The following is a 17,229-nucleotide window of genomic DNA, read 5'->3' as shown; positions in this document are numbered from 1 at the left end:
CGTGTGCGCGCGTGCCCGGGCCGTGCGCGTGCCCGCGGGCCCCCGGGCGCTGTCCATTCAGCACCACGCGCTGCGCACCGCGCCGGGCCGGGCCGAACCGGGCTGAACCGAGCCAAACTGGGCCGAACCGGGCTGAACTGGGCTGAACTGGGCTGAACCGGACCGAACCGGGCTGAACCGGGCTGAACCGGGCTGAACTGGACCGAACCGGGCTGAACTGGGCTGAACGGGGCCGGGCTGGGCTGAACCGGGCCGAACCGGGCTAAATCGGGTTGATCCGAGCCGAACCGGGCTGAACCGAGCCAAACTGGGCTGAACCGGGCTGAACTGGGCTGAACTGGGCTGAACCGGACCGATCCGTGCTGATCCGATCCGATCCGATCCGATCCGTGTCGGACCGGGCGGGGCGGGGCGGGGCGGGGCGGCGGATCCCACCCCCCCCTCCCCTCCCCCAGCCGCTTCCGGGTTCCTGTCCCCCCCCCCCTCTCACCTCCCCCCCCCCATTCCCATCCCCATCCTCATCCCCCCCCCCCCGGCTTAGCCCGGTTCGGCCGCGGGCCCGGCGGCGGGAGGCGCCCAGGATGCCCGAGGAGAGCGGGTGAGTGGGGGGGGGGGGGGGACACGGCAAAGGGGGGGGGGGGGGGGGGGGGCCAGGGCGGAACCCCCCGGGAGGGAACAGCCCCGGGACAGCCCCCCCGGAACCACCCCACCCCCGGGACAGCCCCCCCGGGGCCGCCCCATTCTGGGTACGGCCCCCCCGGTGCCAGCCCATCCCCGGGACAGCCCCCCCCCGGGACAGCATCCTCGGTACAGCCCCCCCGGTACCTCCCCATCCCCGGTACAGCCCCCCCAGTATCACCACCCCCCCAGTACAGCCCCCCCAGTACCACCCCATCCCCAGTACAGCCCCCCCAGTATCACCCCCCCAGTACAGCCCCCCCAGTACCACCCCCTCCCCCAGTACAGCCCCCCCAGTACAACCCCCCCCGCCCAGTACAATCCCTCCAGTACCACCCCCCTCCCAGTACAGCCCCCCCAGTATCACCCCCCCCAGTATCACCCCCCCTCCCCCCCCCACTGGCCTCCCTGGGGGCAGGGAGGGGCCTTTTGGGGGGGGGGGGATTTGGGGTATCAGGGCTCAGCCCTGCCCCCCCCCCCTCACCCCCCCCCAATGGTGCCCCCAAGGCATGAGCAGCCCCCCCCCCCACCGAGAGGACCCCCCCCCAAACATCGGGAGGGATTTAACCCCTTCCTGACCGCCCCGTAACAACTGGCCTCATTACCTTACCCCCCCCCCCCAAAAAAAAATAAATAAATACCGACCCCCCCCCCCCGGTCCCTGACTGCCCCCTGCGCCCCCCCCAGCCCTGCCCCACCATGTCGGTCTCCAAGCTGCAGGACGCGGAGGATGAGGTTTTCGGTGAGTCCCTGGGGGGGGGGGCTGAAAGGGGGGGGCAGCACCCAGTGGGGGGTGCTGCCCCTGCTGCCCCCCCCCCCCTGCACCCTCTTGGTGTTGTGGTGGTGATGGGGTCACCTTTTTTTTTTTTTTTGGGGGGGGTCACCTGTGGGGTCAGGCATGGGGACGCAGGGACGTGGGGGGGGGTGCAGGGATGTGGTTGTGGGGGGGGGGGGGGACACAGGGATGGGGGGGCAGGGACGTGAGGGGGGGTGGGACAGGAGGACACGGGGACATGGGGACACACACGGGGCACATGGCACGGGGACAACCAGGGGACACTGCCCCGAGCCACCCACCCCCCGGGTTTGGGGCACAGCGGGGTGGGGGGGTGCCACTTGCCCCCCCCCCAGGATTTGGGGGTGACGGGGACGTTGGGTCCCTGGGGACACCCCACAGCTCCAGTCCCCGCTGCGGGCACCTCTGAGCTCTTCTCTCTGTCCCCCCGTCCCCCTCCCACCCCACCGGGGTGCCCCCCGTCCCCGTGTCCCCAACGCCCCCCCCCTCGCCCCCTGCCCTCTCCTCTGGGATCCCACCGGTCCCATGCTTGCCCTGTCCCCATGTCCCCGTGTCCCTCTGTCCCCTCCCTGTCCCCGTGCTGGCCTTCTCTTCCTGACCACCCGTCCGTCTGTCCCTGTCCGTCTGTCCCTCCGCTGCTCTGCCACCCCCCTTCTGTCCTCCCCCATCCCTCCCTCCTCGATGTCCCTGCCCCTCCCCACCCCTCCGTCTTGTCCCCATCCTCCCTGACCCTCCGCGTCCATCCGTGCCCCCCTCTCCCCCCCCTCCCTGTACCCGTCTGTCCGTCTGTCCATCCCCACCTCCCTTTCCCTTTCCCTACCCCTATCCATCCGTCCGTCCGTCCGTCCACCCACCTCCCACCTCCTCGCCCTTTACCCACCCTTCCCCTCCCCACCCTCCATCCCCATCCCCTTACCAACCCCATCTGCGCCCCCCCACCCATCCCACCTCCCCATCCATCCATCCGTCCATCCGTCCGTCCATCCATCCGTCCATCCGTCCATCCGTCCGTCCATCCGTCCATCCGTCTGTCCACCCACCTCCCACCTCCTCGCCCTTTACCCACCCTTCCCCTCCCCACCCTCCATCCCCATCCCCTTACCCATCCCCATCCGCGTCCCCCCACCTCTCCCACCTCCCCATCCGTCCATCCATCCATCCGTCCATCCATCCATCCATCCATCCGTCCGTCCATCCGTCCGTCCGTCTGTCCACCCACCTCCCACCTCCTCGCCCCTTACCCACCCTTCCCCTCCCCACGCTCCATCCCCTTACCCATCCCCATCCCCATCTGCGTCCCCCCACCTCTCCCACCTCCCCGTCCATCCGTCCATCCATCCATCCATCCGTCCGTCCATCCATCCGTCCGTCCATCCATCCGTCCGTCCATCCGTCCGTCCGTCCGTCCGTCCCCCTCTGCCCCGGTCTCTCTTTCACCCCCAGATTTTACCGCTGTGGTTCCAGAGACGCCGCGCCTGGACAGCAGCTTGCAGAAGGCTCGAGCCCGGCTCCTAGCCAAGGGCCGCCGGCACCGACCCTCCCGCTCCCGCCTGCGAGACAGCGCCAGCTCCACCGAGGGCGAGGAGGGGCTCGACGCGGCGGTGAGACCCCCGGGGGGGGGGGGTGGCAACCGGGGGGGGTGAAGGGATTTGGGGCGCGCCAGACACCCCCCCCCACCCCTTGGGAAAAATTTGGGGAAGGGATGGAGAGGGAGCGTCACGCAGGGAACGGCCCCGGTTGGGGGGGATTTGGAGAGCCCCCGATGGGTGAGGACGAGGGGGGGGCACAGGGATTTGACGCCCCCGTGCCATGTGCCCCCCTCCCTCTTCCCTCCGCCCCCCCCCCCACCCCCCTCCCCAGGGAGCCGAGGGCAGCCCCGTGGCCCCCGGCCGCTCGCCCCCCGCCGCGCCGCCGCTCTCGGCCCCTTCGCCCTTCTCCCGCGGCGCCGAGTTCTCCTTCGAGGCGGGGGCGGTGAGGAGGGCGTTGGGGGAGCCCCCCCCGGCCCCCTCGCCCCCCCTCAGCCGCTACCGGCCCCTCACCAACGCCTCGTCCCAGGAGGGGCTGGCGGGCACCCCCTCGCCCAAATCCTGCCCCAGCTCCGACAGCTCGCCCGGCTTCGCCCGCCGCGACGCACGGCCCCAGCGGCACAGCGAAGGTGAGCCCCCCCCTCAAATTTCACCCCCCCTCCAAGGCACCCCCAAGCAGGGGGCGCTGGCTGACACCCCCCGTCCTCATCCTGCAGATGACAGCAGGGACATGAGCCCCCCCGAGCCGGCCAGCCCCACCGTGGGGCTGGATAAGAAGACGCGGAGGAAGTTCTTGGATTTGGGGTGAGCCCCGGTCCCGGGGGGGGGGGGTTGAGGGGGTTGGGGGGGGGTCGAGGGGGTGGGGAGGGGTGGATACGGGACAGATGGGTGGATGGGTGGGGGGTGAGGGGCAAGGGGAAGGTGGGGGGATGAATGGAGGGGGGGCTGGAGGGACAGGGAGGTGGGGGGGTCTCCGTAGGGATGGATGGATGGATGGACGGACAGACGGACGGACAGACGGGATGGTTTCCTGAAGAAGGATGGAAGGAGACAGAGGGAATGAGGGCTGGGGGGGGCTGATGGGGCCGGGAGGGGGGAGCAGGGCCATCGGGGCACCCATCTCTCCACCCCACTCCCCCCACGCAGGGTCACCCTCCGCCGGGCGTCCTCCAGCAAGAGCCGCAAGGAGAAGGGCAGCAACCGCCTGTCCATGGGCAGCAGGTGGGGGTCCCCAACCCGTCATGGGGGGGGGCTGCTGGGCCCCATACAGCGGGCGGGGGCGGCTCCAGGGCCCTAATACGTGGCTCTGTCCCCAGGGAGGCGTCGGAGGGTCCCGGCCGCCCCTCGGGGTCCCCGTTCCTGCCCTTCTCCTGGTTCTCGGATAGCGCCAGGGGCTCGGCGTCCCCCGGCTCCGCGTCGCCCGCTGGCTCCCCCCGGCACGAGGGGCTCAGCCCCGCCAAATCCGCCTCCCAGGTCAGTGCCCGGGGGTCCCCGACCCCCCCCCCCCCCCCCCCCGTTGGGGCAGGTGGGTGTAGGGGAGGGCACGGGAGTCCTATAGGGCCGGGATGCTGTAGGGAAGGTCGGTGCTTCTGTGGGTGAGGTCACTGTAGGGGAAGAGGTCAAAGGTCTTTGGGTTTGGGTAGGGGGACAAAGCCCCATAGGGTCGAGATAACTATAGGGGAAGGGGTGAAATCTATAGGGTTGTGTGGCTACAGACAAGGGGATCAAAGCCCCATAAGGTCAAGATAACGATGGGCGAGCGGCTCAAAGCCCTACAGAGTCAAGAAAGTTACGGGGGGAGTCAAAGCTTCATAAAGTCAAGGTAGCTCTAGGGGAGGGGATCAAAGCCCCGTAGAGCCAAGACAGTTATGGGGGGAGGATGAGAGACCCATAGGGTTGGGTAGCTGTAGGGAGGGGGATCAATGGCCAGTAGGGTCAAGATAGCTATCGGGGTGTCAAATCCCTGTAGGGTCAAGATAGCTATCGGGGTGTCAAAATGCTATAGGGTCAAGATAGCTATCGGGGTATCAAAGCCTTTATAGGGTCAAGGTAGCTATCGGGGTATCAAAGCCTTTATAGGGTCAAGGTAGCTATCGAGGTATCAAAGCCCTTATAGGGCCAAGATAGCTATCGGGGTGTCAAAGCCCTTATAGGGCCAAGTTAGCTACCGGGGTGTCAAAGCCCTTATAGGGCCAAGATAGCTATTGGGGTGTCAAAGCCTTATAGGGTCAAGATAGCTATCGGGGTGTCAAAGCCTTATAGGGTCAAGATAGCTATTGGGGTATCAAAGCCCTGTAGGGCCAAGATAACTATCGGAGTATCAAAGCCCTATAGGGTCAATATAGCTATCGGGGTGTCAAAGCCTTATAGGGCCAAGATAGCTATTGGAATATCAAAGCCCTTATAGGGTCTGGTAGCCACCTAGGGTGTCCCAGCCCTGTGGGGAGGACAAGAAGGGGGCTGGGGGGGGGGTGGGGGGCCGCAGGCTGCTCTGGGGGCACCAGCCCTCGCTCCTCCCGCCGCCCCAGGACTCGACGCTGAGCGATGAGTCCCCGCCGCCCAGCTCCAGCCCGCGCCTGCCCGGCCCCGCCGCCACCAAGTGCTCCTACCCCTACCACACGCTGTCGCAGTCCTCGGACGAGGTGAGACCCCCACCCCCCCCACCCCAAAGGTGTTGTGGGGCGCGAGGTCGGCGTCGTGCGTCCCTCGCTAACGCCCTCCTCCTGCCCCCCCCGCCCCCCCCAAAAGTTCCTGGACGAGCCCCCCGGCGCCGCCGCGGGCTGGACGTGCCGGCAGGTGGGGCAGTGGTTGGAGAGCCTCAACCTGGAGCAGTACGTGGAGGAGTTCTCGGCCCACGGTGTCGATGGCCCCCGGCTCCTGCACCTCGACGGTGCCAAGCTCAAGGTAGGGGTGGGGGGGGGGGCTGGGGGTGACAGTCCCTGCCCCTGGGTGGGGTTCTAGGTGCCCCCGTGGGCTCAGGAACGGGGCAAAGAGGGTCTAGGTGTGCCAACAGGGTGCTCCAAGGGGTAGGAAGCTTGTGTTCTAGGTAGCCCAACTGCCGTGCCAGAGGGTAACAGGTTCTAGGTAACCCAACAGGAAGCTCAATGGGGTAGGAGGTCTGGGCGGGTTCTAGATCGCCCAATGGGGAACGCTTGGTTGGGTTCCAAGTACCCCATTGGGCAGCTCTGTGGGGTAGGAGGTCTGTGTGGGTTCTAGATCCCCCAATAGGGTGTATTTGGTTGGGTTCCAAGTACCCCAGCGGGCACCTCCATGGGGTGAGAGATTTGGGCGGGTTCTAGATCCCCCAACGATGCCCGTTTGGTTGGGTTCCAAGTACCCCAACGGGCAGCTCCGTGGGGCAGGAGGTCTGGGTGGGTTCTAGGTGTCCCAACGGCCCCATCAAAGGACAGCAGGCTCTAGGTAACCCAACAGGCTGCTCCACGGGACAGATGTGGGTGGGATCTACGTACACCAAGGTGCCCATCGAGGGCCAAAAGGTTCTAGGTACCCCAAAACACTGCTCCATGGGGCAGCAGGAGGTGGCCCAACACACCGCGTTCTAGGTCCCTGTGGGGCTGGTGCATAGACCAGGGGAATTCGGGCACCCCAAGACCTGGTGGGGGGGTCTGTGTGGCCCCCCCCAGCAGCCCCTGGTGTGGCGGCAGGCGCTGGGGGTGGGCAGCTCCCAGGACCGCGCCGTGCTCAAGAGGAAGCTGAAGGAGCTGAGCCTGGCCGTGGAGAAGGAGCGCAAGGCCCAGGAGAAGGCAGAGAAGCAGCGGGAGAAGCAGAAGAAGAAGGACCAGGAGCAGCGGCGGAGCTAGTGGGGGGGGGGGGGGACAGGAGAGCCCCCATGCCCCCCCTCCCCTGCCCACTGCCCTCCCTGGGGAGGGGGGGGGGCGCCTGGCCCCGGACACGCGGCGGTGGCGAAGGGAGCGCGGTGCCAGGCTGAGACGGGCACGGAGCAGCACGCGTGTCCCTGTCCCCCCCCCACCTCTGCGTGTCCCCCCCCCCCTTCACCTGCACCCCCATGGGCACAGATTGGGCCCCCCCCCCGGGCCCCTATTCCGGATGCAAACAGCACGTTGGACCCCCCTCCCCAAATATTTCATGCCCCCTCCCCAACCCCGGCTGCCCCCCCACCCCCCCAAGGGGTCCATGGTTTTGGGGGGGGGGTCCCAGCTGCCCCCCCCAAATCCACCCCGGTGTGGTGCGGCACCAGCCGAGGACAGTGCATGGCCTGACCCCCCCCCCCCCCGGACACGCACACCCCCCAGTTGGGGTGCGGTAAGCGAATGCTGACCCCCACCCCTCCCACCCCCAGCCCCCCCCCCCAGGTAAAAGCCCCCCCCGGCACGGGGGCACCCCAGGAAATAAAAGGGTATCAAGGGCCAGTGCAAACCAGTGCGAGCCTGACTGGGATGTGGGGTTCTGGTGGGGAGGGGGGGGGCTGTTTTTTTTTTTTGTGGGGGGGGGGGGGGCACGGAGCATGGCTGCAGCCCCCAAATTTGTCTCTCCCCCCCCCAAGTGCCACCAATGTCCCCAAGCCCCCAGCCTCTTCCCAAGCCCAAGGGGGAAACTGAGGCACAGAGCAGGAAAAGGGACCGCCATGGGGGGGGGAGGGGGGACACGAAGTGGGGGGGGGTCCCCAAAAAGCCACCAGAGGCGCTCAGTCAACATCCGATTTACTGACAGCGTGGGGAGGGGGGGGGCAGGATCCTGAGCAGGTCAGAGCATGCCTGGGGGGGGGACAATCCTATATGGGGGTGGGCAACCCTATTGGGGGGGGGGGGGCAACCCTATGGGGTGCATGGGGTGTGGGGGGGGGCGCACACGGGTGGGGACAGCTCAGTAGTGCAATGCCAGGGACGGCACAGGGAGCTGGGGAGGGGGGGCTCTGACCCGCTCCCCCCACCCTGTCACGGCTGGAGGGGGGGGGTGGCAAAGTGCTACTGGTCATACTGGGAGGCTGTGGGGGGGGGGGGGGGACAGTCCCTCGCTGCCCCCCACGGGGTCGCACCCTCCCTGGGATGGGGGTGCTGGGGGGGGGGGGGGGCGCTGCGGTTAGGGGACCCCGCCGCCAGCCCCAGCCCCGTACCTAAACACCACCAAGGCTTGGAATCGGAGGGGGGGGGGTCCCAGCAGGGAGCCCCCCCCACGCCTAGGGCACGCGGTAGGTGGAGGTGTTTTTGGGTTCGGTGCTGGGCACGCACCAGTCCCCGGCCTCCTGGCTGGCCTGGTAGTGCCGCCACGCCGACTTGTTGTACACCGGCAGCCGCTCCACCGAGTCCGTGGACAGAGCCTGCGGGGACAGCCGGGGGATGGGGAGCGGCCCGAGACCCCCCCCGAAACCCCGAGACCCCCCCCCCCCCCCCCCGGATAAGGGGACGGGGAAGGACCCCCCCACCTTTAGGTAGATGACGGCGTCGGTGCCGAAGCCCTCCATGGAGAAGAGCTGCAGGTCCCCCTGGAAGTACTTGGCGTAGAGGCGGGAGATGGGCAGCCCGTAGCCAAAACCGGCCTGGGGTGTTGGGGTTTGGGGGTTATGGGTTTGGGGGTTATGGGGTCGGCACCCCAGGGAGCCCCCATGCCTCCCCACGCCACCCCGAGTGGCACCGCGCGCACCCTCAGGTGGCACCGCCGGGCATCCCCGTGCCAACCCCAGGGGTCCCCATGGCACCCCCAAGCGCCCCCAAATGTCCCCATGCCGTTCCAGGCACCCCACAATTTCCCTATGTTAACCCCAAATGTCCCCATGCCACCCAAAGCACCCCAAGATGTCCCCATGCTCCTCCAGGCACCCCAAAACGTCCCCACGGCAGCCCAAACCTCACTATGCCACCCCCAAATATCCCCATGCCACCCCCAAATATCCCTGTGTTACAGCCAAGCACCCCAAAGCGCCCCCCTGCCACCCTAAACCTGCCCATTCCACCCCAAAATGTCCCTGTGCTAACCCCAAGCACCCCTACGTGACCCCACACCAACCCCAAGCCCCCCTATACCACCCCCAAACTTCCTCCCACAGCCCCCAAGTGCCCCCAAATGCCCCTGTGCCACCTCCGAGCAACCCCAAACATCCCCATGTCACCCCCAAATGTCCCCATGCCACCCCAAAATGTCCCCATGCCACCCCCACCCCCCCCCCACCCCAAATGTCCCCCCCCAAACTCCTCCCACCACCCCTCAAGTGCCCCCAAACGCCCCCGTGCCACCTCCAAGCGCCCCCGAACAACCCCACGCCACCCCCAAACGTCCCCAAACCCACCCCAAACCCCCCCGCGCCCCCTCCCAGCACCGCCCCGGGATCCCGTGTCACGTACCAGGGGGGCACCTACCAGGGGGGCCCCCCCGGTGCCCAGCTGTGGGGTCGGAGCCGTGGAGTACATGTAGCTGAAGAGCCGCTCGATCTTGCGCAGGGGGACACCCATACCCCGGTCACTCATCTACAGGGGGGGACAGGGGGGTGACAGGGGGTGACAGGGGGTGGCAGGGGGTGGCAGACGCCCCCCCCGTGTCCCCCGGGGGGGGTCGGTGACGCACCTTGATGGAGAGGTCCTCCTGGCCCAGGGCCACCATCACCCTGATGGCCGGTAGCCGCGGGCTGTTCTCGTGGCTCTCCACGGTGGCTCGCATGGCGTTCTGGGGGGGGCGAGGCGGTTTAGGGACCCCATAGAACGCTTCCTCCACCCCCCCCCCACCCCAAAAAAAAAAAAAAAATCATTGGGGTCCTCACGGCCTTACCTTGAAGAGCTCGAAGAGCATGTGGTAGAGATGCGAGGGGACGTAGACGATGCTGATGGGCTGCTGGGGGCTGCTCGCTGCGGGGCACAGCGCCGTCAGTGGCCTCCCCAGCCCCAAACGAGCCTCCCCAAATCCTCCCCCGACCCCGACCCCATAGCGGGGACCCCCCCCCCGGCCTCACCGTTCACCTCCTCGATCTCCAGGTCGGGCGAGGCCATGTAGTACTTGTCGCACAGCAGCTTGGCCATGTTGTAGGCGTCTGCGGGAGGGGAGCAAGGAGGAAGGGTCGGCACGCTTGGCACCAAGGCTTTGGGACCCCCCTTTTCCCCACACCCCAAAATATTTTGCAGTTTTAGCGAACCCACAAACCGCCGGGGTGACCCCAAAACACCCAGGCACCCCTTGGCTGAGGCTTGCCCAGCTCGTGACACGGGTGGCTCCCGGATTAAAAGCTCCCGGAGAAAGGAGAGGATCAGGGGGACCTTAAGGGACTGAACCCCCCCCCAAATCCCTTCCCTGACGCCGTGCCCCCCCCGGCGGGGTGGGAGCCGACCCCCCCCCGGCCCCACAGACCTCTCACCACGTTGGCCACGCTGCAGTGGGGGTCGATGCTCCCGATGTGCTTGGGGTGCGCCGGGTTGGTGCTGCCGTCAAAGAGCAGCGCTGGGGAGGTGCAGGGGGGGGGGTGTTAGCGCTGGGGACCCCCAAATAACCCCACAAAGACCCCCAGATTGGTGCCCCCCCACCCCCAGCTGTGCCCAAGGTTGGGTTTAGGGTCCCTTATGGTGGGTGACATGGGGACAGGGGTGGGCGCAGGGGCAGGGTGGGCACACAGGGGACAGGGACGTGCGCGGGGGGGGATGTGGGGCAGCCAAGGTGCACAAGCACTGGGGATGATGGGGACACCTGGGGCTGGTGGGGACACCTGGGGACAATGGGAACACCTGGGGATGATGGGGGACATTGGGGACGATGGGGACACCTGGGGCTGGTGGGGTCAAGGTGATGCTGAGGACACAAGCAGGGCGCACAGGGCTCGTGGGGTCGCTCAGGGCAGGGGGGACACCGGGGACAAAAGGGGACACCCAGGGGTGACAGGGGACACCCAGGGCTGGCAGGGTGCCCCAGAGGGGACAGGGACACCCAGAGCTGATGGGGTCAATGGGGGCAGGAGCAGGATGCTCAGGACTGCTGGGGACACCAGGGACAAGGTGATGCTGAGCACACAAGCAGGGCGCACGGGGCTGGTGGGGACACTTGGGGCAGGGGTGACACTGGGGACAAGAGGGGACACCCAGGGGTGACAGGGTGCCCCAGATGGGACAGGGACACCCAGAGCTGATGGGGACAATGTGGGCATGAGCAGGACTGATGATGGGATGCTCAGGACCACTGATGGGACGCTCAATGCGGGGTGACGCCGGTGGCGCTCGGGGTCACCGAGGGGACCCCGGGGGGTGGCGGTGGGGAGCCGGGGGTGACACTGGGGACCCAGAAGGGGGGACCCTCACTGTGCTGGTTGATGAGCATGCGGATGGAGATGCGGCTCAGGTAGAAGCGGTCGAGGAAGTACTGGATGTTCTGGTTGGACACCGGGTCGTCCCCGTAGGCGTCCTTGTACTCGATGACGCCCTGCGCCATGGTGGGCACCACGTCGTTGTGCCGGTTGCGGATGGTCACCAGGGCGTCGGTGAACCTGCCGGGGACATGGAGGGGGGGGGGGGACACACACAAGGCTATGGGGGGGGTGGGGGGACACCCGGTCCCGGCACGGCTCTGATCCACTCCGGGTTTTCTCAAGGATCGGAGGCATCGGGGAAAACCCGACGTGGAATCCGGTGGCGGCTGAGCCAGAGGTGACAAGGGGGGGGGACACACTGGGGTTGTCACCCCCCCCCCCCCTCTGCACTTACTGCCCCAGCGTGGCCTGGTCCTCGGGGTCCCTGTCGTGGAACTCCATGATGTCCAGCAGGCTCTGCACGTACCTGGGGAAGGAACCGGTCACCCCCCCCCCCCCGAAATTGGGGGCACCGGGGGTCCCCACTGCAGGGCGAGGGGCTCAGCACCCCCCCGGAGCGAGCGCTGCCCCATGAAGCCACCCTGGAGGGGGGTGGGGGGGGGACACATGCTTGCCCCATAGCACGGTGGCCCTGGGGACGTTGGGGACACAGACGGTGGGTGTGGGGGTCCCAGCGATGTGCCCCCCGCCCCCCAATTCATGTGCTTTGGGAGAGGGGCTGGGATTGATCCTGCCACCCCCCCCCCGGTCCCAAATCTCGCAGGGCTGGCACGGGGACGCCACCAGCAAACAGCCCATCACGTGGCCGCGCTGGGAGAAGGTTCAAGCTGCCACCAGCTGGCAGGGGGACGTGGCCCTTAAAGGGACACCCAGAGCCCGTCCCCCACACCCCCAGGGACACCCCTCTGCCCCCCCCAAGCCACCAGGGCTGGCTTGGCCCCTTCAGGGGGCAGGAGGGGTTGCGGAGGGGCTGGGGACCCCTCCCAGCCCTGTGCTGGCAGCAGGTGACGTGTCCCCAAGCTGGCCGGCAGCCTGTGCCACCAAAGGGCTGGGTGCCACCCGTGCCTTGTCCTCGTCCCCGTGCCACCCCCCTGCCCGCCCCCCACCCCCCAGCAGCACCCTCTGGATCTGCTGGGGACGAGAGCTGGTGGCAGGAGCGGCGGTGGGAGCGGGACCAGTGGGGGCACCCAGGCAGGTGGTGGCACCGGGATCCCTCTGGGTGACAGCAGTGGGACCTCAGTGACAGTGGTGGGAGCTGGGGTGACAATGGTGGGAGCTCAGGGACAATAGTAGGACCCATGGGGACAGTGGCGGGAGATAGGGGACAATAGTGGGACCCGTGGGGACAATAGTAGGACCCGTGGGGACAATGGCAGGACCCACGGTGACAACAGTGGGACCCGTGGGGTGGCACCCAGGCAGGTGACAGCGGTGGGATCCCTCAGGGTGACAGCAGTGGGACCCATGGTGACAATGGCAGGACCTCGGTGACAACTGTAGGACCTCGGTGACAACGGTGGGACCCACGGTGACAACAGTGGGACCCGTGCTGGCAGCGGCACGACCCACGCTGGCACCCAGGGGACATCCCCACGACCCCAGGGGGGCCGGGTGGCGGCAGTGGAGGGGGGTGGTGACAATGGGGTGGCAGGGGTGGTGGCGTGTCCCCCCCCCGGGGGTGTCCCCGCTCACCAGCTCTGCACCAGCTGCACGGAGGGGGTGCGCAGGACGCGGTCGGGCAGGAGGTTGATCTCCTTCATGATGTTGGAGAGGCGCACGGGCAGCTCCTGCCGCAGGAAGGCGAAGGAGGTCTTCTCGCAGGCATTGCTGGACCCTGGGGGGGGGTTGGGGGGCACGGGGGGGGGGGGGTGGGTGAACCCCGTTGGACCCCCCCCCCCCCCAACTCCCTCCAAGCCCCCCAAGGTGGGCTTCATCCCCTCCGCCAGCAGGAACCGCGGCAGGTCCCTGATTTTAGACCCTAAAGGGGTTGAGGGCACTGGGACGGGGCTGGGCTCGGCAGGCTGGGCAACCAGTATGGACCAGTATGACCAGTATGGAGCGGGCTGGGGCTGGAAGCGCCCTCGTCCCATGCCTGGGAGGGTTCGCCCAGGGGTGGCGCTGGGGTCCCCGGGTGGCCGTGTCCCCAACCCGGGGGTGGCACAGAGCCTGGTGGGGGCATGGAGGGGGCTATAAATGGGGGGGGGGGGGCACATCTTGGAGAAACGGGGGGGTCATAAAGGGGGAAAGCCCAGGAGGAGCTGGGGGGGGGGGGACAAAACAGCATCAGGGGACCCCAGGGTGCAGCCACCAGCAGGGATGAAGAGGGGGGGGGACGTAAATAAATATAGCCCTGACATTAACCACGCGGGGGGGGCGGGGGGTGACAGAGACGCAGAGACAGGTGGGGGCACCCTGGGGAGCATCACGGGGGGGGGGGCGATGGCAGCCCCTGGGGAGCTGGGGGTGGTGGGAGGGGGACCCCAGGGCCTGGTATGTATTGGGGGGGGGAGGCAGGACAGGGCTGGAATAGTGGGGGGGGTTAACTAAAGGGGATTTGGGGGGGGGGTCAGAGGGGGCAGGACGCCCCCCCCCCGAAGCAGGACAGCGTTTTGCTAGCCCAGCTTTTTACCTGTGGGGTATTTCCCGGGGGGGGGTCTTACTATCCTAATGAGGGTGCACGCAGGGGACCCCCCCCCCCCAAAATAACAACCGGACACCCTAGCACCGGAGGAGGGGGGGGGGGGGGCGTTTCCCTGTACCCTAACACTACGGGGGGGGGACCCTCCTTAGGGGCAGCCTCCCCCCCCCCAAGGCCAGGCTATCTCCTACCCTAGTGGGGTGCTCCTCGGGAGGGGGGGGGGGCGGTAATTTAGGGGGGGGGGCGGTAACTAAGTGGGGGGGGCGGTAACTAAGGGGGGGGGGCGGGACACCGGCTGTTTACCGGGGGGGGGGGGCAGAACAGAGCCAGCTATTGCCGAGGGGGTCTCCTGCATTGCCCGGTCTGGGGGTACACCGAGGGGGGGGCAAAATGGGGGGGGGGAGGACAGCACACGCGGGGGGGGGGGGGGGTGTTATTTACCGAAGTCCAGGAACTGCTTCATGGAGAGCGGCGAGGGCGAGAACTTGCTGAAGTGCTCGATGTAGGTGGGCACCCCCGCCAGGGCCGCCCGCTTCCGCAGGCACCGCAGCAGCCTCATGGTGCCCCCCCCCCACCCCGCCGTCCGCCGCCGCCCCCCAGCCCCCGGCCCCCGGCCCCCGGCCCCGCCGCCGCCGCGCCCCCGCGCCCCAGCTCCCGCGCCCGCGCCCGCCCCTTTCCCGCGCCACGCCCCCTTAGCCACGCCCACCGGTCACGGCCCGCCCGCCGCCAATCAGAGCCCGCCGGACCCGCCCCCCCCCTTCGCCCCTCCCCCCCCCGCGGGGTTAGGCGCGCCACGCCCCTCTGGCCACGCCCCTCCCCCCAAACTCGTTAACCCCTTCGCGGCCGGAGCCGGGCCGGGTTTAACCCCTTGGGGGCCGGAGTGTAGCGCGATGGCCTGGGCGGCGCTCTGAGCTCCCCCCAATATCCCCAACCGAGAGGAGCCCCCCCAAATAACCCCCACCAGGGGGAGTCCCCCCAGTAATCCCAACCACGGGGAGCCCCCCCCAATAACCCCAACCATGGGGAGCCCCCCCAATAACCCCAGCCGGGAGGAGCCCCCCCAAATAACCCCAAGCGGGGGGAGCCCCCCCAATAACCTCAACCAGGGGGACTCCCCCCCAATATCCCCAAACAAAGGGGAGCCCCCCCCAATATCCCCAACTGAGAGGAGCCCCAACAATGACACCAACCAAGGGGAGTCCCCCCCCAATATCCCCAAACAAAGGGGAGCCCCCCCCAATAACCCCAACCGGGGGGAGCCCCCCCCCGTAACCCCAACCAAGGGGAGCCTCCCCCCAGTAATCCCAGCCGGGAGGAGTCCCCCCCAATAACCCCAACCAAGGGGAGTCCCCCCCATAACCCCATCCGGGGGGAGCCCCCCCAATAACCCCAACCAAGGGGAGCCCCCCCCCAATAACCCGAAACAAAGGGGAGCCCCCCCAATAATCCCAACTGGGGGAGTTCCCACCAATGACCCCAACCAAGGGGGATGGGATGGGATGCCGATGGGATCTTCCCTACCATCCCGTCTCCCTTGAGCTAATTTATATTCTATTCTATATTATATTATATTTTATATTATATTTTATTTTATATTATATTATATATTATATTTTATCTTATATATCTTTTAGGAGCAGCTGCAGTGACTCCAAGCGTGTCTCAGGGAGACGGGGCTCCGCCCTGGGGGCGGGCAGCATTTGGGCTGGAGGTGTGCTCCGGTCCTACCTCCAGTACCCACTTACACCACAAGGTGTACCCAAAGGCTTCCTTTGGGAGCATTTCTGATGGGCAAAAGTGGTGCCCCACGAATTGTCTAGGGTCCCACTTAGGGTTTGGCTCCGTGTTCCGGTTACGCATATGTTTAGGGCTCTTTGGAAAGAGAGAAGGCGCAGAGCCCTGTGTCCTGTGGGGTCAATGAAGGCTCCCAAAGGGAGTTCAGGTGTACCCAAAGGTTTCCGTTGGGAGCATTTTTTGATGGAAGAAAGTGAAGCCATACGTGTTTTCTAGGGTCCTACTTAGGGTTTGGCTCGGTGTTCTGGTTACGGTTACATATAGGGTTGTTTGGAAAGGGAGAAGAAGCAGGGTTTAGGGTTAGGGTTAGGGTTAGGTTCTAGGGTTTGAGTTAGGGTTAGGGTCATTAGGGTTAGGGTTAGGGTTAGGGTTGGGGTTAGGGTTAGGGTTAGGGTTAGGGTTAGGGTCATTAGGGTTAGGGTTAGGGTTAGGGTTGGGGTTAGGGTTAGGGTTAGGGTTAGGATTAGGGTTAGGGTTAGGGTTAGGGTTAGGGTTAGGGTTAGGGTTAGGGTTAGGGTTAGGGTTAGGGTTAGGGTTGGGGTTGGGGTTGGGGTTAGGGTTAGGGTTAGTCTTATTGTTAGGGTTAGTGTTAGGGTTTGGGTTTAGGTTTAGGCTTAGGGTTAGGATTAGGGTTGTACCCAAAGCCTTCCTTTGGGGGCAATTTTTGATGGGAGAAAGGGGCTTTGTAGGCATTTTCTGGGGCCCTATTTTAAATCTGTCTTTTAAGGGGGACACTGCAGGAGGCTCAGACGCAGCAGGGTGCAGGGGGGGACACAGCAGAATTGCAGCAGGGGTGCAGGGGGGACGCAGCAGGGTGCAGGGGGCTCAGGTACCCCAGGGATGCTGCAGGGTCCTGGCAGCCCGGACTGGCAGGAGCTGGGCTCGGGGTTCAGCTGGGAGCAGGAAGGGGCTGAGGTGCAGCCCCGGGGCTCTCCCTATGCCTGCTCTGGGTACCCAGGATTTGGGGCTGGGGGGTTTGTCCTGCAAAGGGGCAGCAAAGGGCCCGGCATCCTGTGCGTGCTGCCCCTCCTGCACCCTCCCAGGTGCCTCGCTCAGCCCCAGCCCCGCGGGTGGAAGGGCTGTGAGCCAGCCTGGGGGGTGCAGGGCTGCTGGAGGGGCATGGGGCAGGGGGGACCCCTCGGCTGGCACCCCCTTGGGTGGCCGCAGCGGTTCCCACCAGGGCAGGAAGCGTTTGCCAAGAGCCTGCGGTGTCGTCACTACCTGCGGGGCCTCGGTCAGCATCGCCTCTGCTCTTCTGAGAATCCACCCCCGGTTCCCCATTTCTGCGGGGACGGGGACAGCTCCCAGCCCTACAACTGGGGGCACCGAGTGTGCCGGGGCTCTGCCCGCAGCGGGGGTTCTGGGGTCCCCAGTGCCCCCCGGGGACCCACAGGCAGCTGGGTCCCCTCCTGCCCGGTGCCCAGCTCCTGGCAGCGCCGCATGCTCGAGCTGCGACCGGCAGTGCGCCTCCACGCAGCCCTGCACACCCTGACCTCCCCAAAACCCTTGAGGCCTCCACGCTGCTCGCACCGATGCT

At 66.9% G+C, this 17,229-nt stretch overlaps 2 protein-coding genes across 3 annotated transcripts; one reads left to right on the top strand and one right to left on the bottom strand.

Annotated features, from left to right (window-relative positions):
- Nucleotides 1-1,377: 1,377 nt before the first annotated feature.
- SAMD14 (sterile alpha motif domain containing 14) lies at nucleotides 1,378-6,821 on the top strand (the record flags this gene model as incomplete). Its single annotated transcript, XM_082785120.1, has 9 exons — nucleotides 1,378-1,420; nucleotides 2,918-3,075; nucleotides 3,335-3,629; nucleotides 3,717-3,804; nucleotides 4,147-4,221; nucleotides 4,317-4,473; nucleotides 5,529-5,642; nucleotides 5,749-5,904; nucleotides 6,666-6,821. The coding sequence occupies 9 exons, from the start codon at nucleotides 1,378-1,380 to the stop codon at nucleotides 6,819-6,821; spliced, it is 1,242 nt and encodes a 413-aa protein (XP_082641246.1).
- Nucleotides 6,822-7,665: 844 nt separating this feature from the next.
- PDK2 (pyruvate dehydrogenase kinase 2) lies at nucleotides 7,666-14,498 on the bottom strand. 2 transcript variants are annotated; one of them, XM_082785118.1, is made up of 11 exons: nucleotides 14,340-14,498; nucleotides 12,953-13,094; nucleotides 11,655-11,726; nucleotides 11,253-11,437; nucleotides 10,315-10,404; nucleotides 9,923-10,000; nucleotides 9,742-9,818; nucleotides 9,541-9,639; nucleotides 9,321-9,443; nucleotides 8,405-8,518; nucleotides 7,666-8,299 (listed from the first exon to the last, which is right to left on the bottom strand). In XM_082785118.1, exons 1-11 carry the CDS (start codon nucleotides 14,455-14,457, stop codon nucleotides 8,159-8,161), a joined length of 1,239 nt encoding a protein of 412 aa, XP_082641244.1. In that variant the 5' UTR covers nucleotides 14,458-14,498; the 3' UTR covers nucleotides 7,666-8,158. The 2 variants fall into 2 exon arrangements, with proteins under 2 accessions (XP_082641244.1, XP_082641245.1); XM_082785119.1 differs by having other exon boundaries at nucleotides 9,336-9,443.
- Nucleotides 14,499-17,229: the final 2,731 nt, after the last annotated feature.

This window comes from Aythya marila (genome assembly GCF_965140915.1).
Source record: "Aythya marila genome assembly, contig: HAP1_HAP1_SCAFFOLD_701, whole genome shotgun sequence".
NCBI classification, from domain to species: domain Eukaryota; kingdom Metazoa; phylum Chordata; class Aves; order Anseriformes; family Anatidae; genus Aythya; species Aythya marila.
Note: the sequence above shows the minus strand (reverse complement) of the source record. Positions and strands in the feature narration are given on the sequence as shown.

Excerpts from the sequence above, each read along its gene's own strand:
- PDK2 (XM_082785118.1), bottom strand. The coding sequence starts at position 14,457 with ATGAGGCTGCTGCGGTGCCTGCGGAAGCGGGCGGCCCTGGCGGGGGTG. Across the intron at positions 10,405-11,252 it reads CATGCTCATCAACCAGCACA|CGCTGCTCTTTGACGGCAGC; the intron begins GTGAGGGTCCCC and ends GCACCTCCCCAG. Across the intron at positions 8,519-9,320 it reads CCCTGGTAGGTGCCCCCCTG|GCCGGTTTTGGCTACGGGCT; the intron begins GTACGTGACACG and ends CCAACACCCCAG.